Source organism: Falco cherrug, chromosome Z (assembly GCF_023634085.1).
Source record: "Falco cherrug isolate bFalChe1 chromosome Z, bFalChe1.pri, whole genome shotgun sequence".
Taxonomy (NCBI): domain Eukaryota; kingdom Metazoa; phylum Chordata; class Aves; order Falconiformes; family Falconidae; genus Falco; species Falco cherrug.
This window is the reverse complement of record NC_073720.1, coordinates 21,866,619-21,888,950: the sequence shown is the minus strand read 5'-3', so window position 1 is coordinate 21,888,950 and position 22,332 is coordinate 21,866,619. Positions and strand designations below refer to the sequence as shown.

Sequence of the window (22,332 nt, the reverse complement as noted above, 5' to 3'; positions counted from 1 at the left end):
TCCCGTTTGTTGTAAGGAGTCTGCTCTGCAAGCTGAAGTTTAGCTCTGCATTTCTCTTTTTGTTTAGCTTCCATGGAGTGCCCCTCATGGTGATTAATAATAATTTGTCATTGTTCCATTAAGTGGTAGGTAAACACAAACTAAGTTCTTTGTCAGTCCTTGGTAGCAAATTGCTTTTTTCATAATTATTTGGATGTATGAGATTCTCATATGCAGTTAAGAACTCACATGCATTAACTATTAACTGTTAATGAGGACAGAAGATACGATGGAGCCAACTCAGTGACTCAGCTTGCCATTGAAGGAAGGGGATGGTCTCACTCGTGTCCCTTCTCATATTTTGATATGAATAACTTTAATCAAGTAAGTAGATACAAGCAATAGTACTCATAACCAAAGTCAATTCTAAGCTGTCCTATGTGGAGGTTCAAGAATGACACAGAATTCAGTTATCACAGAGGAGAAAGAAGGAAGATTATTAGACTGATCACAAATCTCATCAATGTTAGCCAGGTCTGTTTCGCTTGTGGCCTGCCCTTTGTCAGTTATATTGGGAAGGTTTTGATAACTGACATGAGGATGCTCTTGTCAGCATTCCATGTGCTTCACCTTAAGAGGTGTCCATAGAAAGTTTTAGTCTTACCAAAGCACAAATAACTACAGTGTGTACTCAGAACAAGCAGTCTTCATCACAACGAGAAAATTAAATATCGTTGGTCCTATTTTGTGGATGCATCCACAAAGCCCCTTAATTTTTAGTCTTATAAAATGCAAACTTTAGATATCATCAGACATCTTTAATTCTTTTCCTTCAGAGTATTTAGTTAGCACTTGCATTCCCTCTACCTTTTTAGACTTTACCTATAAATTGTCTTAAAAATAATATACTTCCTATGTAGGTTAAAACCCCAGACTGCGCTATCTTTTCAGTGCAGGTAAATGCCACTCATTACCCCTCTAGATCAGCAAAGTTTTATATTCTGGTTTGCTTGGTAACTAATGATGTGTATGTACTTTAGAAACACCACAGCTGTAAATAATTCTTACATATATTTATCAGAACTGTCCTTGCTGTAGAGGAAAAAAAAAAACAGAATGGGTAAAAGCTCAGTATATTATGAAGATGTTAGCTTGTGGAGGAATGAGTAGGGATCACTAGCACTGTGTGTATGAGTGGCATGATTGTGTAGCACATCTGAAAGTACCAGATTGTGTTACTGCTATCTAGCCCCTGGTTCTCGTTTTGTGAAAGCCTGTTTAAAGTGACCCAAAGCTTAGCTGATGTGGTCTTGAATGAAAAATTGAAATGCTGCAGAAAGTTTTCTAGTTACATAATAAGCAAGGAGAGAAAAAGAGAATCTGTTAAGTCCTTTGAGTAAGGAGATTAGTCCGAGTTGGATATGGCCCAATTACTAAATCGATACTTTGTCAAAGCTCTTTGATAAGGGTAATGATGTGTCATTGTCTAATGGAAGTGAGGTTGCATTAATAAAAATAATTATATCGTAGGTGAACCTTATTTTAGCTTCTAGGTGAAAGTTGTCATGTGATATGTGCCATGTAGGCAGGGCTAGGTGACTTTCTGAGCTGGCATCACTGAGCTGGGATCAAACTTAAAGGAGCCATGTACAAGTCATGCACTGAGGGACCAAAAAGAAGAGCTTCTGTCCGAAGCTGGGTGCAGGAGCTACCTACCGTGGCAGAGGAGTAGCCAGGTCAGACCAGTTGACTCTGGGATGGCTGACATGCAAATGTTCAAGTAAAGGGTTTTTGGTAAAGGTAGGGAAGCACTGACAAGAAGTTAATGTTCTAGGAGCTTTTCCCCTCCTTACGTTTTTGCCTTTCTCTGAAACGTTGGGAGTATGGGGAGATAAAACTGGGGAAGATAGACTGATGTCCATGGTGTTCATTTCTCAGGTGAAACTGGGAGTCTTTTCAGACACTTTGCCCAGTGTCTTTCTCATACTTGCATTGAGCTGATAACTGGGTTCAGACTTGTAGAATTCCTTCCAGGCCATGACTGCAGGGACTGTTTGGACTTAATGTGTCTTTCTATGTGATGTGGGACACTAGTCCCTAGGATTGCTTTCACAGGCATCACTGCAACCCCAGGTGATGCATTTAAGATATTAATATATTGTTGATGCCAGATCTTTTCCTGTCTTACTGTAGTACAATGTACATTTTGTGGTTTTGGCTCTCGTGTTGTAGCATGTCCCTTGTGGCTTGTGGTGGACAGTGATGACTCGCTGAGGTGAAGCATGTGAACTTTTTGACTACAAATCTAGTACATGCTTGTCTATTAGTGTGAAGGACTGGACATGATGATCCTGTGTCCCTACATGATTTCACTACCAGCTTAAGGGGATCTATGACAGGGCCGTTAGTCCATCTTTCTCCCTGCCTGTGGCATCCCAGTTCGTGCATCTCAGCGTTTCCTTTGTATGAGCCTGTTCAGCTTTACAGGTCTGAGTTGACTGAAAAATATTTTTTTCTTTTTTCTCAAAAAGACCAAGATTTCAGTTAGGTCAGTGAGCTGCTGTGACTTAGCCCATAGCTGCCCGAGGACTGGACCTGCCAGCCGCGGTCCGTGGGACTGCACACTGGGGCTTCTCCGTTCAGCTGTTGCTGGCGATTCAGTCAGTGTATATGGACCAAGAAAATACCCATATGATACTGGGTATTTTCCCATATGATTTTTTTTTTTTACCATATGATTCCTATGGGAAGGAGCTTTTCTGTGCCTGTTGCCAGCGTTCAGCCTTGCTGTGAAGTCTGTATTGTCAGTTCTTTTAACAATTTATAGGCAGGCGGAAGGAAATACAAACTGGTATTTAATTTACACAGCATCAGAATCCATTAGTCTGGCAGAAAACCAGTCTGAAGTGTGATCGCAATGAAATGTGTTTTCTCTAGTTCTCTGCTAACAGACTAATTTATTGATGTAGGTGAATGACAGATTTGATATTAGTTAAAAAACCAAAGCATTAAATAGAGGTACTGTGTAATTAATTCTGTAAGGGTGACTAAGCAGGGTAAGTTTTAGAGCTCTTATTGAATACTGCCAATGGGGAATTTTACAAGCAGACGTTCTAATATAGTTTCTAAGCCTCTTTCATCTGTTTTTAGATGTCCAGTCTTTAAAAAGTAATTTGTATTTATTTTGAAATTTACTGTTCTCTCCCCAATATCTACTTTAAAGTGTGCATGCAGATTGTTGATGTGCTCAAAGGAGTTAGGGTCCATATTTTTAAATGGACTGGCTTCAAAGACGAAGTATGAAATTTTTATAGAGATGTATTAACTTATTCTTTAATTAAACTTGGATATTTCTTAAAGTACCTCTGTTGCATAGAGTTGCTTTGCCTGCCTTCTGTCCCTCGGGCAGAGCCATCATCTAACAGGAACAGTGTTTACAAGTGATAATACCAGAAGAGACCACCTAATGGTAAGCAGGATGTAGCCAACTTCCCTGTGAGATGAATCTTTCAAAAATGAGTTTTAGGTGGTTGAGAGAAGGCAGAAAGGATAGGGAAGGTGATGGAAACTTCTTTTGGGGAAATCCGTAACAGGTGATACCCAGCTGAAGTTCAAAACTTTGTTACAGGATATAGGTGAGTAATCCATCTAATGTAATAGGCAGTTTGTGTGCGTTTGCCATGTGGCATAAGGGAGTAATGTAGTTGAAGTAACACCAATTATGTAAGCACAGAGCCTTGGGAAATAGGAAGGGCAGAGCTGGTATTTCCCAGGTAAAGCTTAAGATACCATCTGCGAAACGTCTTGATTTAATTACCTTCAGAACTTCAAGAGCAGAATTAACAACAGTACACCAAGTGATTCTGAAACATGAAAGTATAATTGTGCCTGAATATGTAAGCCAATATTACTGTCATTTCTTTAGCTATCATTTTGAAATCAGTCCTGCATGTGTCAATGCTTTCTGCAGGCAATTCCCATCTTCCAGCAAGCTCATGGGGTGGAGGCCCACCCCCCATCATTACCTGCTTGCCAGGCCAGAGGGTGATGCTCCAGAATCTTTGCTATTGGAATCTGCCTTGGGTGGAAATTATCCCGTTGCAGTTTGTACTGTGTTGTCATATTCTCCAGTCTTTTCCTAAGGGGTTACTGTAAAAGTAGCTTATCTGTCTTTCTAATAATTAACTTTGCTCTCTAATGCAAGTTCTTAATTTCAAGTGTTTTAAGTTCTCACTGAGTTTTAGAATTTTCTGGAGTGACAGAGCTTACATTAGACTGTTTCGTTTTGCCTGGTTTTCTGTCAAGTTCTTCTGTTTCTTTTTGTTCAGTAGCCATTCAACATAAATCCTTACAAAATTACTATAGAAGAGCAAAACTTGATATCTCTTCTAATATTTAAAAACAATGTCTGGGGAATAAATGACCATCAAGAATAGCAAATATCTTTCATGTGGGGTAAGGAAAGGAATGTGAGAAACTTCTTGTTCTCATTTAAAAATAAGGAATGTTTGAGGCATACCAGCAATTCCTATTACAACAATCACTAATAGTTTTGTGTGCTAACTGAACTTGAGCACTTCCAACAACTTGCTACCTACCACTTGTCATCGTGAGGCATTCTTGTATGGTTTGCTGTGGTATTTGTGGCATTTTTGGCTGGTGTAAAAATATCATCTACCCTTGCTCCTCCAGTAAAGGTAATGAGTGGTCCAGCTTAAAATGGGTTCTGCCAAGCTGTTATGCCTTAACTCAGCGGCAGTTAGTGGGCTCTTTCAGCTGAGCTTCAGGGGACCAGAGGCCAGCAAATGACATTGCTCTTTTAACATAGCCCTTTCCATCCTTTGCCTCACTTAAAGCCCCTGTTTTAATAATGGTGAAGACACATTTCTTGAAAGATGTCTTCAGAAGTTATGTTAGTACAGCTGGCTTGAAACTAGGTCCACAATTTTACTTCCATTGACATCTTTAAACAAAAGAAAAAAAATAGTTCTTATTTCTTTCTAAGAACAGAGTACCTTGCATATGTGTTTGAGGTGATTTCAGTGCTTGTTTTCCAGACGTGTAGGTTTGAGAGTTCTGCTTCTATGTTCTTTAGAACTTTTCAAGTTGGGCAGACAGAACTTATATGACTGCATTTTTTCACGTTCATGTAAATTGCTTCCAATATGTCATTTAAAATAACATAATTTTGAAAATTAATCTGCCAGTGTGACTTTCCTAATTTCAAGTTTACTACAACCTAGACACTCTGCTCTAAAAAGAAAATTCCCTATTGTTAGTGTATTTTAGCTGTATTTTAATGTTACAGGTGGAAAGTGGAACATTGGGAATAAAAGTTCAGATGTGCTGAATCTGTATTACATTAGCAGGTATGTAGATTAAATGTATTTTTTCCAGACTGAACTGTGGCTATGCAAATGCTTAATGTGCAGATGAGTTTACAGCATGAAGAACTAAAGCTGTGTATTTAACAAATGGTCTTCTATGCCCCCAAGCCTCTGTCCCTTCAGGCCAAATATTTCCAGTCTGACATTTAGAGGACAAGTCCTATAGACTTAAAAACTGCCAAACATTATGAAAGGTTGTATTATGGTCAACATGTTATCAGGTTACTTCTTAACAACACAGTTGTACTGTTAAAAAAAGCAGTCTTTCAAAAATGGTTTGTTTTTTTCTGAAGCACAAGCTAGTTGTTTATCTTGTTTGTGGGTACCTGGGGGATTTTTGGTCTTCTATTTTAAAAAGAAGAAGCCTTGATCATACTTATTTTCCAGTATGTATGAATTTGTGTGAACTAACAGTAACAGAATAAGACAAAATACCTTCCATGCTGCCATTAACTCTACTTGTAGGTAGTTAGCAAGCAAAAAATCCTGAAAACCTAACAATAATGCAAACAATGGTTCATAGAAATGGACTTAAAGGAAAACCAAGTAGCTAGTTAAGAAACTGAGTAGAATTGTAAAGCACATAGTAGTGTTATATAAGGAAGTTGATTTGGAACCTTTTAACTGTAGAAAAGTTCTGAACAGCACTGTTTTTCTTGCAGACATTACTCTTACTCTTGAAATATGTAGTTTTACTGTTCTTTGCTTACCTTCAGATTCAGTGTAATTGATCAGTCAGTATGTCTGTGTGGTGAGGCTGTGGCTTCCCTCTGGCTGGTACATCCTTCTCTCAAGGATGGTAACTAAACTGCAAAAACGTTTAGAACAGGTTTAGCAACTGCTGTGGACTTGTATCTTGCTTGCTTGCTTGGTTATAAACAGAAAACAAAACTCAAAGGCTAAGAGCCTCTGCTGGTTTTGCTCTTGTGAGACCTTTTAAAGGGAGAAGAGCTGCAAGTGCTGAGGTCAGGAGAGGTGGGACAAAAATGCCTCCTCATCAGCACAGCAGGGGCTGGGAAACATGAGGTCTGCTATTTTCATCTGCTGCCTTTCTACTATGGGCAGAACTCATCTGTTAGAAATAGTCTGGTTCCAGATAAAAAGCTTGCTTTTGGTCCCAATGCCTAGCAGGCATAAGAGTTGCTGTTTAAACACTGACAGCACATTTGTCTGACTTGTTGACGCTAATTTTGCTTTACAAGTCAAGTGGATAAATGTAAAGAGCTGTCAATTTGTGAGGGTGAGAGGTGTCAGGGTGAGAGGCTTGCACCATAAGAGGGAGGAAAAGTCAATCAACACCCTCAAGCCCATAATAAATGGCAATTCAGTTTGAGCCAGCATCCCCACAGAATTTTCTGGATTTTAGAGAGCATGTTTTGAAACAGTAGGTTACTTGTTTAACTTAGGTTTTGGCTAGCCTGTGGATATCATTCATAGGTTGGCTTAAGGAGCAAGATGGCAGGGGTATTTGCAATTTGCCTCTAACCATGATATCTTCTCTCTCATGCCAAAAGATGGCCCCCAAAGTTTTCATTGGAAAAGGAAGAGGATGTCTCCTGCTTCTTCTGATTTTTGCCAGCACCTTTATAAATATAAAGCTTTGTAGCAAACAGTGATATAAACATAGAGCATATGGGAATGGTCAGCAAAAAGGCAGTGACATTGAGCTGGGAAATGCTGATACTGGATGCTCTTTGTGGAAAATGTGATCTTTAAAGAAAAGTGCAGAGGGAATATTTTCTGAACACAAGACTGATGGTGGTTTCAGGTGTTCAGACACAGGACGGAAGTGCAAGCAGGAAAACAAGTGGGTAGCAAAATTAGAATTGAGAAGAGGTAGATCACATGAACTCTAATGAAGGCAGGCTAATGTAGAAGTGGAGATAAGGATGAGACTGCTTTTCAGGAGTGTTAAGGTAAGGACAAATGAGAAGATGATAGTGGGGAGATCTGAGGAGAGAGATGGATTACCATGATGATGGCAGAACTGGCTCTCCAGAGCTGCAGCTAGCTTAGCCTGGAGGAGATGCAGAAGGGCAGCCAGGGGAAAGGAGCTGGTTCTCAAGGTGTGCTGCAGCCTGAACTAACAAAGGTGAATATGGTGTGAAGATTGCACAGGGGTATGGAGAGAAGTCATATGACAAAGTGAGACACTGAGTGGAAATAGGAGAGGTGCCCTTCAAATGTGTTAGGATTTTTAAGAAGTATTTTCTAGGGGGAATAAGACAAGGGAGGGGCTGATGAGTACTTGATTTTGGAGCAAGAAATCAGTATTTGTATAAGCATACTTTGAAAAGTTTTACATATGTAGGTGTTGCTGCATGCAAACTGGATGTGCTGGATAATTGCTGTGAGTTAATGGTATTGTCAGTGGTGCTATGACACTTCATGATCCTGGTGTGGAAACAGTTGATTCATCAGAGTAGTGATTTGCATGCTAATTATAACATAGCTAATTATGGTATTTAAAAGGGATATGCAGACATATTGGCACCTTTCCTCCTTCTCCACCTACCTTAGAAATACTTAGTTAGAAAATTAAAATTTTCAATAGTAGATGTTGCAAAGCTGAACTTTTGCATGTATCAGTGACCTGGACTTCAAGTAGAGATGGTAATAAAAATAGATTTAAGCAGCTGCTCTTTATTTATATTTTTCCTTTAAGACAGTAACAGTTAACCACAGCATGGTTTCTTGAGATAACACTTTATGGGATGGAAGCATCTTGCTTGGTATGTAGAGATTACAAAATCATATTGTTGTGCATAACAGCTCAGCTATAAATTAGCTCCAAACATAGTGCGATGTCATCCGCTAATGCTCCCTGATCTGTTTCATGTCATGCTCTGTTAGCACTCTCTCTGTTTTTTCCATTCTATTTCCTGAAAAACTTTTCCAAGACACTTTACTGACCTTTATTTTATTAATTACAAAAATCTCTATTTCTGTTTTGGCTTGTTTTCCTGCAGGGAGCATCATAAAATCTTAATCAAGTGAAAATGGCCTTTACCAATCTGACATCAAAGGCTGTATTATTGTATGATGAATGGATTAAAGATGCCGGTGAGTCATTTAAATCTAAAACTTATTAACTTTTGATAATTTTGAATAGCAATGTGTTGTTATTCTAGGTGTACTGCTTATCAACTTAGAAGTAGCTTTGTCTTCCTATAAATGTTCCTAAGGCTTGTCAGGTTACTTATTGATATTTTTAACTATAAAGAACAGACTAGTTTCTGCATTTTAAAAAAGCAAAGCTCAACTAGTTTATGGGTATAACCTCAGCCTAAATAAATTGCAGACAGTGTTTCTTCTGTCAGTGTTCATGGCTTACCTAAATATATAACTTACATTTTTCCTGCTTTAACTCTTTTTCATTACCAAACAACCGTATTTTATCAGTTAACTGAGCTAGATGCATGGTGTTACTGTATTTTGCTTTTACAAAGTGAAAGAAGTAAAAACCCTGATAAATTGTAATATCTTGAAATTAGAGTACTCTGATAGAGTTCTGTTTTGAAAAGGAATATTAGTCTCTTGTGGCAGCTGGTATGAGGATATTAAACACACTTTGCTTTAATATTGTTCTGTAGTTCTGCATGCTTTAACAAAAAATGACAAAGAAGATCTCAAATTTGGGGTTAAGATCCATCTGTGTCAGTGACATCCCTGGGTGTTCCTTACTGTGGCAGGCATGTAGTGATGGGGGTTAACTTGGGGTTACCCAAGGGGTAAGCTGGGTTACCTGGGGTTTCCTGGGGAAAACTTGAGAAGCAGTTAAGGTTTGATCAATAAAATGACTAATTTATATTTTTCAGTATAGCTGAGAACCATTTCTCTTGTTCTGTAAAACCATGTAAAACAAAAAGCATGCAATTGAGAAGGGAGTTTTATCAGTATGACTTGTGGGGTGAAGTGGATTTGGGTGAAGCCGGGTGATGAAGCATTTCTGATGCAGTGTCCATGACTTCAGAATTTGAGTTCCTCGTTTTCCTACCTACCAGTGCTTGCATTTGGCATGTCTTAGCATACTGTTAGTGGCAGGACATGCTTTCCTCAGGATCAAGCTAGGAAGACAGACAGGAGAGTTTTGGTGGTACCAGTGCAAGGGGTGGATGCAGAAAAAGCCGGCAATTGTGAAGAGCTGGTGATTCCCTTGCAGTGCAACACCCACAGGTGCCTAGTGCTGCGGTTCACAGTCCTTGTTGGCCTGCAGGCAGCAGCACTGGGCACATCACAGGCTGTGAGCATTACAATGTGCTTTCCTCCTCAGTCTGTTTTAAAACTTCCAGTGGCTGTAAACAACATCAGAGGGTCTCACGGGAGATAGATTGCTTGAGTGCTATGGGTTGAAAATCACTGACTTAAGACATTTGGCCATGAATTAAACACTTTTCAAATTGTAGTCGTTCAATTTCACCCCCAAAATACAGCAGCAAATGGTGAAAGCAGCAGTTTGAGTCAATAGTTAAGTTTGGGGTCATTCAGAAACAAATCTTCCAAAGATTAGTTCATAAAAATTAAAATATATATATATTAAAAATACACAAAGTTCATAGCAGTTCTGCGTACAGAGAAATGCAGAAGTCTTTGGTGAGCTGAGGCAGTGATGAACCACAGAAGATTGCAGTGGAATCATGGTGAAGCTCCGAGGGGAGCGCCTGCCAGCGTCAGCTGCAGGGAGAGGGAGCAGGACTCTCTGCAATACTTCTGTATGGGATAACTGGAGAGGGAACTTGCAACACTTAGACCACTTGAAGGCTTGTAATATGAAAGTGTGTGTTTGTCAGGTGGTGATGTGTCCGGACTGAATATACACATGCCTCACGTACTAAGCTACAAATACCAGCTGATGGGACAGAAGGTCTCCTGACTTTAAAATCCCCGTATTTAGTATGTCTAATGTCCTACTGCTTATAAAGCTCAAGGATCTTTAACAGTGGGGCTGCTCCCAGTCTGTGACTTGAACTTTTGAAATAAGGTTCGTGCTTCTCCAGAAGAACGAAAACTCACATGGAAATGCAACCTCAGCGATGTGCTTGTGCAATGCCTTCCCGTGGTGCCCTCTGAGCCCCATGCGTGTGAGAATGCAGACTTCTCATGAAGGAGACCTCTAGGCAGAAAACTGTCACTCGTGATTCTGTGTCTCCTCATTACGTGTGAAGGATCGATGCAGAAAGAAGTGTTGAAATCTACAGGTGCTAAATCTTGTTGTCTAGTCGGTGTGGATTTGAGGTGAATGGACTCTGAAACATGATCAGTGATAGCAAAACCTAAACTGTTCAGAATGAAGTACCTTTCTGTAGCTATTTTAGGATTTAGTAAATACTGGACAGATCTGATTTCTTTTTTTTTTTTTTTTTCTCCTCCTCCCCTCTTCTAGATCCAAGACTGGAAGGCTGGCCACTCATGTCTTCACCTTTTCCAACAACCTTTATCGTTGGAACCTATGTTTATTTTGTCACTTCCTTGGGACCCAAACTCATGGAAAATAAAAAACCTTTTGAACTCAGGCAGATAATGGCGTTTTATAACTTTAGTGTGGTAGCCCTTTCTTTATATATGACTTATGAAGTAAGTACTACTTTCATTTGTAATGTTTGTATGTATTTCATGCATCTAACTGCTACACTTTTAATACATTTATTAATATAATTCCCACTCTGTAGTTCTCTAGTAATAAAAAAATATTATTCTGATTTTTGTAATTAAATTCCTCCAAGCAGTTTGCTAAACTAATTGAGCTGATACTTGAAAAAAGGGAATAAGTCGTGCCTAGAAGGAAATATTATAAAATATTTTGTGTCATAATATATAATCTACAAAGTCAAAAATTCTTATTTATTTAATTTCCCTGGGCTGTGGCAGGTAAACCAGACTACATGTTTTTCTTTGTTGTAATTGCTTCTCTCCTACAATGTGACAGTCAACTATGATGTTTCAGACATTGTATAGAGTATGTTTACTGTGCAATAATCTTTAGTTAGATCTGCCTTTTAAATTACAGAAGTTAGAAAATCTAATTTGGGGAATCCTCATCCTTTAAAAAAAACACAAAACAAAACAAAACAAAAAACCGAAAACAACAAAACAAAAAACCCCAAACCAACCAAACAAAAAACTCCAAAACCCAAAGAATGAAAATATTTAGCATTGATTCCCCACTCACCCCCAACCCCAAAGTAACAAATGTTCTTTCTTTCAAAAGGAATGTTAGACTTGAAGAGTGGAAAGCCTGATGAGTTGTATAGCATTATGGGCTGAATGACCTAAAATTCCTTAACCATGAATGATACAGACTGTGTAGAAGCATTATTTTAGAACCTTAAACTTTAAGATAGCTAATGTTTGTTGAGGGGTTTGGGTTTTGTTGGTTGGTTGGTGGTGTTTGTTTTTTGGTTGGGTTTTTTTGGCTTATTGGCTTTGCATGGTTTTTTTGGCTGGTTATTTGGGGATTTTGTTGGGTTGGTTGGGGTTTTTTTTGTGAGTGTGATTGGTTGTTGGGGTTTTTTTTGGCTGGTTGGGTTTGGGTTTATTTGGCTGTTTGGTTTTTTTTTTTTGGCTGGTTGGTCTTTAAAGTGTAGCTATTTAACATAACATTGTGTGAATGATAGCCTTATACATTTGTTTGGTGAAGCTTCACTACGGTAGTACTGACCCTCTTTAAGTTAAATCTGGCTATGTGGCTATTTCAGGTTTGGCAAACTAGCAGTGAAAAGTTGTCATATTATAGTGCCAAACTGGCAGGATACCTTTCTGTCTGCTCAATTTGCATAAATTTCATCATAAGTTACAGTGGAGTGCTTGACATTTCTTTTAACAGCAGTCTAAAGGCAGTGCAGCAGCAGCTATCTGTGTCATGAGTGTTGTGTGGAAAGCGTGGGCCAGATGCACACATTTGCTATTTAGACCTTGTTTTGAAAAACTGCCAAACTTCCTTTTGTGATTTGGTGCCAAGTTTGAATTTGGTTATAACCCTCAGAAACAAGCAAAAAAGAATTAAACTTCTTTTAGTGTCTGACCCTAACACAGTGTTCAATTAATCTGCTGTCAAGACTTCCACGTTACAATTTCATGAAAGACTGCGTGGATGGAGTGTGACAGATTGAATTTCTGCTATTGTCTGTGCTCAGCAAAAAGCTGATTCTGTCCCTCTTTGGAATGAAGCTATTTGGTGGGTGCTTTAGTATTGTGCTGTCTTGATGGTGTTTCAGATCTTGTTTTATTTAAGCAACTGATTCTTTCAGGAAGTTACACGGACTAAACCCCTCCATCTGTTAAGAAAGCTGAACCACCTATTGTGCCTGTGTGTGGTAATGATCAGTGGACAAGAAGCACTTTATAAACAGAAATGAGATACAGCAGGCCCTGCTGGCTGCCAGACAAATGAGCCAAGTGTAATATTAACAACATTGCTGTTTTCCAAGCTTTAATATATTATAAGAGAAAAGATTATATGCTATTTTTTACATACAGGCCTTTGGTCATGTGTGTGCTCTTGATTGTAAAACTCTAGCTCTTCATTGCTTATATCAGTGAAAGTAATTTAATCATGCAGTTTGACTAAGCAACATTTTAGAAACTACGATTTTAAAAATATAGTGCATAATAATTTCTTCCTTGTCTTTAATGATATTAAGCCATATTTTTCTGTTATGTTGGTTTTCTTTCAGTATTAAGATACTGTGCTGGTTTCTTCTCAGTATTAAGACAGTTGGCTGTGATAGCAGTTTTCAAAAAATTGAAAAATGTTTGATTTGTTTTTGTGACCAGATTGACATGCTAAGTTGCTTTTTTTAACATTGGGTTTGAGATGCAGCTGTTTCTCCTCTTCAGTTACTAATAATGGAATAATGGGTGCAGGAAGAAATTTTTTTATAGGTTTATAGGTGTGGTGCTGGAATTGGAAATTCATTAATCTGCAACAGCAAAGGATTTTATGGTAGCTAGCCCACACAGAGGTAGATGATGGACAAGACTGCTGATTCAACAAGTTTTTGATATTGTTTTCCTCTCCTGCTTACTGATTACAAAAGTAATCCAAAATTAATGAATTTTTCAAAAGACATAAAGTAAATCTCTGCCTTTTCCCTTTACTCCAGTTTCTTATGTCGGGTTGGGCCACAGGGTACTCATTCCGGTGTGATATTGTTGACTACTCGAGATCACCTACAGCTCTAAGAGTAAGTTGCCAAACACAAAGCCAAATTGTTATGCTACACTGACTTTATTTTTAGAAATTCTTTTTGAGCAACCAAATGCACTTCTGTAGAGTGGAATGCACTAAAATGGAAATGCTGTCTTGCATAATGTAGATCATGTGAGTTAACTGGAGAATTGTTAACTCAGATTGTTTGGGAGAAAGAAGGAAGCAACACACTTGTTGGCTTGTTCTTGGTTTTAAAATTCCTTCAGGATTAAAAGATGTTTTGTGTTTTTAAAGAAAAACCAAACAAACCATATACTTAAATATTTGTCAACCTTCTGATGCCACTTACTTTCCTTTATAGTTACTTATTTTTCTTGCAGCTGCTTAGTTTTATTTGACTATCACGATTTGACAGTTTTTGTGATTTACTCTTGCAGATGGTACGAACTTGTTGGCTTTACTATTTTTCCAAGTTCATTGAATTATTAGACACTGTAAGTATTTGTAACCTAATAAAAAAAGTAGTGATGTTTTCTTTTCACAGTAGAAGTGGTGCTGTTGGGGCTGGGGGCATAAATTGCTTTTTATTTAGCCCTCCAGTCTTCAGTTATTGGGATACTATCAAGCTGTTCACCCTTATTATCTCATCTCATCTTATTGTCTCATTACACTGTCATTCCTTGATCATCAGGAAAAATTTTAATGAGGAAACACACCTTTAAAAATTTAGGAAGCCCTGATAATTTTCCTGTGTAACAGCTGAATACGCTAACCTTTTGTGCTATGGCAGTGCTTGTCTCAGCACTGCAGATGAACAGTTGAGCATGCTGAATTTTTTTTCCATGTCGTCTTCAGATTTTATCTTCTGCATTCGGAATATTTGCATCAGTAGCTCTGAATACAACATAAATTTCTGTACCTGCCTGCTCTAGATTCCTGTGTATGCCTCAGGGTCATAATTATTGATGTATTTGGTATCAGGCTGGCACTCTAACCTGTTTCAACCATCCAAGCAGCAATGTGTTAAAGCAGAATGCAGACCTTGCTCACCACCATCAGCCATCTGTCTTCCCCTCTTCCAGAAACCGACATCTAGGAGGGTTCCTTTAGCTATTTTCAAACCAGCTTCTGAGTGTTGGAATTGGCTGTGATTTCTTTTGCCCTATTGCATGAGGCACAGTAGTGGCCATTTAGGAGCTGACCCATGAGCAGCTAGGATGTTCTACACCCTGCGAGCAAGGTTAGCCATCTAACTTTCATCTGCAAATACTCATGATTCAGCATTGGAAGATCTTACTGACTGAGATGAGTGGAATGGTAATGGAAGGGTCAGGAATGCTAAAACTGGAAAAGCCTGATGAGTTTAGTCCTCTATTTACATTTACTACCCACTAGTTAGACTTGTCCTTTTTAATTAGTTCTTGACCTGAAAAATTATTTTTGCTTAAATTTGTTTTGTTTGAGTCCACCTAATCAGGTACCCGTTTCTCAGCAGCTTTTTGGTTTTATTGCAAAAGTAATTTCTTAGCTGTATTTGTCAGCTGTCATCAAATGTTTTCCCTGGCCCAACAGACTTCTTTTATTCTGTGCTCATTTGCTTGCCATCTGATACTACCCTTTGCATGACCTGACTTTTCCTTATACAGTTTTCTTGCTTTGTCTTCCCTTAACACTTTCCTTGAAGTCTGTCCTGTAAAACGTGGCCTGTCAATATCGATTAAAAATACCTACATATTCTGTCCAATTTTGCCTTTTTCCAAGGGTAGCTAACTCAATGTTCATAATAAAGTGCTTTTTATCTGACTTAGTATTTTCTACTGTGCCTGTATCTGTTGCTGGTTCTTCAGTTAATTTTCTCAAACAGCCTTGCATTAGAAGTTCAGGGGACTTAAAATCTGACGTTTCTAGACACTTCTGAATCCAAGCAAGTCCTTCTTATGCTGTCCATTGCACACATAGGTGGTGGCTTTCAACACTTGCCCTGGCTTTTGGGACTCCACAGGTGGATTTTACATACTGGTTTAATTTTTTTAAATTAATCTGCATATCCAGAGCCTCAGTTTTCTTCCTTCTCTCTAGACCACAGCTGTGAAGAATTTTTAGATGTATAGTAGTGAACAGCCAGCACTGATGCATACAGGTTTTTATAAGTATATTGGGCTTGATTATCTCCTGTAACATACTGTTCATTAAAAATCTATTTCAGATATTTTTTGTGCTGCGTAAGAAAAACAACCAAGTTACATTCCTGCATGTCTTTCATCATTCCATCATGCCATGGACCTGGTGGTTTGGAGTCAAATTTGCTGCAGGTAGTGGAGAGAGAGTTTAAGTTGTACATATCCTCTGGTAGTAAAAGTCAACAATGCTAGACAAAAATATTTAAAGAACAATTAAAAATCTTGCAAACATCAGTGTTTTTAAACGTAGATGTTTGCAGGATTTCATGGAACATCTGAGATCACCATAATTATTTAATGGGTGAGGAGTACTCATTTTTCCTATTTGACAGCATTTTCTGCAGCATTGGTTTCTCATAGAGGGGAAAAGGTGCAGAGGAGAGAGCTGCATGTAAGCAAAGACCATTATTAAATGAAAAAGAGATGTGACTGTAAAATCAGAAGTGCTAGGGGAGGTCTAAAAGGCAGATAACTGCTGAAACTCCTTCAGAGCCATTTTTCCTCTCAAATGTAAGAACTCGGAGTGGAAGACTGTGTTCTCACTTGGTTTTGCCTGTTTAAGAAATTATTCAGGCTGCTTTGCAGTTATTTTTACTGGCTTTAGGCAGCATTGTTTTTTAATTACATCTAATACTTTGTCTTTCACAAAACCACAGAAGTATTTTTCTGGACCTTACATATTACAGAAACTTACCAGAATTTTCATAAATTGAAAGTTTTTTTGTCCACTTCTAGCTTACCTTTACTTTCTTCTTTACTGCTCTGTGTCTATGTATGCAGCTTCCTATGCTATATTATTAGTGTGCACCACTAATAAATATAGCTTGCCATGAGAATAGCCTGATAAGCAGAGTGGAGAAATGCATATTCATTTGGTAGTCCATCTCTAGGAGAGTGTTGGGTTTTTTTAGTAGTGCATACTAAGGGTGTGTGTATGTTTCTTCACACATGTTCTCTGGCATTATTTTTTTTTTCTCCCAGAAAATAGGCAACAAATTGATGAAGAAAACCACTGCTTGTTAAATCTGATCTGTTAGTGCTTGTATTATGAATACAAAAATAAGACTTGGAAGCAGTCCAGAGAATTTGTAGATAGGATCCTTTGAACATGTCCAGTGCACGGATATTCCTAGTACATGAAAGGATGTGCTTCCTCTGTATTTGTTGAGTTTCTGTTATTAGACATGATCAAGACAGCAGCTTCCTTTCTCAAATATTGCTGAGTAACAGGTATTTTAATGTAATGATAAAATTGTGAATAGCTTTCTCAGCATACATTTCAGTGTGTTTAGAGATTTGCAAAAAAAACCCCAACAAAACCCAGCAACTATCAGTCCGTCCTCTTCAACCTTGAAAAGTTTCCATTTATATGGGATTAACTTTCTGCCTTTTATCTGGACATCGGATCAGTATCCCAGCTACAAGCTTCTGCTTTTGCATCAGATTCAAATTTCCCATGTGATAATTTGACAAATACTTTCAGCAAAGTATGCAAGAGCTGTTTTGTCCTCTGCCAATAATTGTCCCTCCTAGTCATTCAGAGCTGTGTTTATTCCTACAGCTTTATTGCTTATCTTTATACTAATCTTTCCAAATATTCTTCTGTTTGATAACTTGACTTTTTTTCCAAGAATTTCATTCCTGCTGATGATTATCTTATATTCAATTTCATGACTTTTTGTCCTTCTAAATAGTGGCATTGATCAAGTTTTCAACCTGTTTGTAAAAAACACAACAGGTTTGAATGGAGATGCTTCTTTTCTGATCTGAAATAAACAGGGAATTGTAAAATGGTGCTTATGTATGGTGTTGCTTTTTGGAGCGTATTTTTGTACTGTTGATTAGGTTGTTCTTTCTTTTTTCTCTGCTTTAACTATTTATTTTTTCTTCTGAATATTCACTGTGCAAGCCAAAAAAAGTATGTACATTGGAGCAGTAAGAACATTAAAATTATTTTTAAAAATACAAATATCTAAGTTTCAAAGAAAGTTTGCAATCACAGCTGGAAGAGTTATGATCTATCAAGCTGGAAGATTACTGTGAGCTACTAAAATCACAAAATACATTTTATTTTTAACTGGAATTATTCTTAATGGAAAACTGGTGCTTTTTCACCTTCACTAAATGTCTGCTTTTATGTCGTTTTGTTTTCTTCCTGATGGTCAATATTTTCATGTTCATATTTCTCTTAGATCATTTTTACCTATAATTTCTTATGTTCATTAAATACATTCAGGATCATACAACTCCGTAGTTGATCCAATGGAGAATGAAGTACTTCCTTACTTGCTTTGTGAAATACTCATATCTTACTAGTTTCATTCATGATTGTGCCCCCAAAGGGGCTACTTGGCCTTAAGTTTCCTTTTCACTGTAAGTATGCTTTTGAGGTGGATGATGGATTTGTGAGACCCTTACTTAAGTCATGATTCCAAAAGATTGTTGCCTGAAACAGATTCTTTCCCTGAGAATCTGGAAATCTGTGTTGGGCAGAGAATTATAATTTGTCCTCCAGAGCTTTGCGAAGTTCATCGTGATGTCTGGAAAAGAGGTATAAAACACAAGAAACACTGTTTCTACTAAACTCTGTTTCCATCATGTATATGTTTTAATAAAAAAATTAACCCAAAGAATGGCACTAAAACCTGTTACAGATAATTAGGTCAGCTAGGTTTTAATTCTGTTTTGGAAATAGATAAACCTTTCTGAGAAAGGAAAGTGATACGATCCCTCAGAAATGATGTCAAACTAATTCAAGTTAAATAACTTGAGGGTTAATCAAAGTCTGTAGGCTTTGTGGTACATGTTTTTAATATCTTGACTCAAAACAAACTACTAGGACTTGTAGCCACCTACTAAGTGGCTTTTTAAGTACCTGATCCAATAATATTACTATATTTTGGTTTTCTACAGGTGGTTTAGGAACATTTCACGCTCTGCTGAACTGTATTGTCCATGTTGTCATGTACACTTATTATGGAATCTGTTCTTTGGGACCAGCCTATCATAAATATTTGTGGTGGAAAAAATACATGACAACTATACAACTTGTGAGTAACTTTCTGTTTGATGTAAACACCTCTTAGAAAGCTGATTGTGGCTAATGAGGCTTAATGCAGTACGTTTATGCTTTAGTTATGTTCATATGTGTAGTTAACAGCTGGTATAAGGTTTACTCATGTTTTAATTGAATAAAAACAAAGTTGTGAGTCCCCTCAGTTATATGCATAAATCTGCTTGCTTCAGCTTTCACTATAATCACAGATTTAGACACATGCCCTCTTCAGTTATCCACTATTTGGTAAACATTCATAAAACTTAGTGTCTGTATACAAATGATTAGAATGTAAGTTTACACCAAGAAAACATAATTAATGTACAGAATACTCACGTGACTAGTAGTGAAGATTAGGGCAAAAGAAGTATTTCTTTAGAATTTTGTATCTGTCCTTTCACAGAATGTTTTTTTAGAGAATTTACCTCTCTTTAAAAATGCTTAAAATTAAAAAATTAAAAAATGCTCTTGCAGTAATTACACTAAGTGTTTTACCAGCCTTAGATCACTTTCAAAAGGTCACTGCTCTGAGTCCTTTTTCATGCCTGACTTTTTAATAGGCAAATTTTCAAATTTCAGCTTCTGGCTGAACAATTAGTTTGGCCTGAGCAAGGATGCTGATGTAGGAGGGAAAAGAGCAGGGAGAAGCAGCCGTGGCTGTCTGCTTGCACCGGGTCTGGTGTTGATCAAATACTTCAAGTAATCATGTGTAACTGAACAATTTAGCTTGAATGCTTACAACATGAAATCTTTTTGTCTTGGAGGCGCTACCAGTGGATCATTAACTTGGAGTTCATGTGTTTGTGTTTTTTTTAAATCCTTCATTAAGTTGTTATTTGGGACCTGCAGACCTTTGTGACATATGCTAATGTGCAGGGAAAATGGGAATTCATGATCACCAATCTTACCCTTTTGTTTTTCCTGGCTAATTTTTTAAAAGAAGCCTCCCATTTGTCACTGGTCAAATACTGTGTGCCTCCTCCTTTCTTCTCTGAACTGATCAGGGCAGACTTCCTAGTATGGGTTTCTCAGTGCTGCTTGTAATTCAGTTTGTCCCAGGACTTGTTTCTTTAGCTTGTGAAAGTGTTTTCCGGTAGAGTAACGTTCTGGGAGAGGGGCACTAAAGGTGCATCTCTGTTGTTTTAAGAAGTGCCACCCCCTCCTCTCCCTGCTTTCTGTTTTTCTGTATACAAGTTATGATGAATCTTTTTAAACTTCTGTAGTCAGTTTGCCATTTATTTAAAAATATTTATTTTCTTCACGTTTTTCCTCCAGGTCCAATTTATTATGATTACAGGCCATATAGGACAAATCTACATGATGGATGATTGTCCATACCAGTATCCAATTTTCATGTTTATTATTTGGCTATATGGCTCTGTGTTTTTAGTCTTGTTTCTCCACTTCTGGTACCACGCTTACACGAAGGGACAAAGACTACCAAAGATGGCAAGAAACGGGACCGGCAAAGATCAGTGAAACAAACTCTTGTCTCTAAACCAAAAAAGTGTATATGTCAAAGTTTAAACTTGCACTACTTGACAATCATAATATTTAGGTGCACACACTACACAGTGTGTATTTTGTACATTTTCATCCGAAACAGAATTTGTATTTTTACCATAAGTTATTTGGGACACAGAATTTGGGGGATGGCGGGAGTAGCATGGATCTCTGATTATGAAAAAAAGGCATTTTTTCAGCAACTTGTTCACGTCTATCCTATAAGAAATCAATGGATAGATGAACTTTATCTAGAAGATGCATGAAAATACAGATATTCATTGGGAAAATTAAAATGTGTATGACAAGTACTGAGTACTTTGAACACTGAGGGCAAATAAATTACTTCACCTTAAATGTTACCAGTTGCTGACACTGTCAGCTACATTTTATTAAAAGAATGAATCTTCAGCAAGTACTGTTTATAGAATCTAAAGCTTATTAATATAGTTAATACATAAACATTGTTAAATGTGTTTACAAACAATATTACTTTAAAGAAAGGAATGTGTTAATCTGTCAAGGTATCGTGTTTCATTTGAAGATCGTAGCTTTTGGGATACACTGTCTTCTACCAAGCTAATTGATTTCATGTTCTACTCCCTTGAACATTATTCTGAATGATGGAAACCTACTAATTTGAGGATTATCCGATAGTCTTGTAGTGTAATGATAAAAACATCTTACTGATTTGTTCACTAAAATAGCCTAACATACTTATTATTCAGTGTATCTATGGATATATTTTAATATTGGTAGCCTAGGCTGTTTAGGGGGGAAAAGATTGTAATTCAATAGCCAAAATCTTAGTCCTCAAGTAGGTTTAAAAAAAAACCAATGTATTTTTGATTCAAGCCTAAATGTCAGCTAGCATGATTCCATTTCCATTATCTATTGAAATACATGCATAGAATTTTTTTGTGTTTTTTTTTTCATTATTATTGTTTGTTTTTAACAACTCAAAGTTTCTCTATTAATAGCACCAGTTACCTTGTCTGGAACTAGGCAAAAAGGTACGTGTTGTTTTCTGAGCTGCTAAGAACAGGGCAGGCAATGGTGACCACACATGACTCCAGTCCATGCAGAATTACCCAATATGTTGTTTTCCATGGTTAGGCAGACTGTTAGGGTCATACATGTATAGAAATCAAAAGACCTAGCTATTTGTATGCAAGGTGCATTTCTACTGTATGAGTTTATTGGGAATTTGGTGCATGCAATAGATCTGTAAATGAGGATTTAAAGGTGTAGAAAACTACAGTTTTCTGTTATGTTTACCACTAACAGAAAAGAAGCTTGTGATAATTTGCTTCGTGCTTCATCTCATCCATTGCATTGTTAAATACCCAGAACCTTTTAATTGCCTCCCTGTTGTACAATTCCAAGAAAGTAAGTTTTGTTACATGAATACTTTTATGGGGATACTGACATTTATGGTGCATTGTTAATGCTTAAAGGAATTTGAGCTTTATCTTGAATGTGAGTTGCAAATGATTTCTTAGGAGATTACATACAAGTCGTCTTTATAAAACAAATAAAATAATTTATATTTTATCTTTCTGCTTGTCAATCCCTGTAGCTATCAACTGTTGTGACTGATTGAAATTAGATCCCAGAAAAGATTTTGATGGCTTGAGACGTATATTGCAACCCCTGAATTTTAAATGCTTGATCCTGGAATCACCAGTGCAGTTTTGGCTCCCTAGCAGTGCATATGGAGAGGTGCTTTAGCACATATTCCAAGACAGTTGGGGTGCTGATCAGAGGCCATGTGTTTTCAGTGGGAAATGCAATCACTGACTCTTAAGTCTCAAATCCTGCCAGTCTCCAGCCTGTGTGTATGCCCTTGGTTTCCAAAGTAGGGGGGGGTCATCTCTTAGAGAGAGAGACATATTGCTGTGTTTTCAAATAGCTGGAAAGGATTTGCCTTTGATTACTTTTTAAAGCTTGAACGGTGCCTGCTTTTTATATAATAATTTATTGACTACTGATAAAGTAACTGGGACAATTTGGTTCATTTAGGCCTTTTTGAACCTGTGAGTTCAAATGCAGGCCTTTTGGGAGAAAGGCTGTAATAGC

The 22,332-nt window shown here is 37.5% G+C and overlaps 2 protein-coding genes across 3 annotated transcripts in view; both read left to right on the top strand.

Annotated features, from left to right (window-relative positions):
* Positions 1 to 21,807, top strand: part of ELOVL7 (ELOVL fatty acid elongase 7) — a 32,660-nt gene extending 10,853 nt beyond the window's left edge. Inside the window, exons 1-8 of one of the 2 annotated variants that reach the window (XM_027808266.2) lie at positions 4,604 to 5,348; positions 8,336 to 8,429; positions 10,750 to 10,940; positions 13,469 to 13,549; positions 13,953 to 14,009; positions 15,722 to 15,827; positions 18,609 to 18,745; positions 20,026 to 21,807. In XM_027808266.2, coding sequence (XP_027664067.1) covers positions 8,366 to 8,429; positions 10,750 to 10,940; positions 13,469 to 13,549; positions 13,953 to 14,009; positions 15,722 to 15,827; positions 18,609 to 18,745; positions 20,026 to 20,229 — 840 coding nt within the window. In that variant the 5' untranslated portion in view covers positions 4,604 to 5,348; positions 8,336 to 8,365 and the 3' untranslated portion in view covers positions 20,230 to 21,807. Of the gene's footprint in view, positions 1 to 4,603; positions 5,349 to 8,335; positions 8,430 to 10,749; positions 10,941 to 13,468; positions 13,550 to 13,952; positions 14,010 to 15,721; positions 15,828 to 18,608; positions 18,746 to 20,025 lie in introns of those variants that run through there. The other variant, XM_055699458.1, reaches the window with a different exon arrangement.
* DEPDC1B (DEP domain containing 1B) overlaps positions 21,559 to 22,332 on the top strand; it is a 29,127-nt gene continuing 28,353 nt past the window's right edge. Inside the window, exon 1 of the mRNA XM_027808388.1 lies at positions 21,559 to 21,642. The gene's annotated coding sequence lies outside the window, so the exon portion shown is untranslated. The remainder of the gene's footprint in view (positions 21,643 to 22,332) is intronic.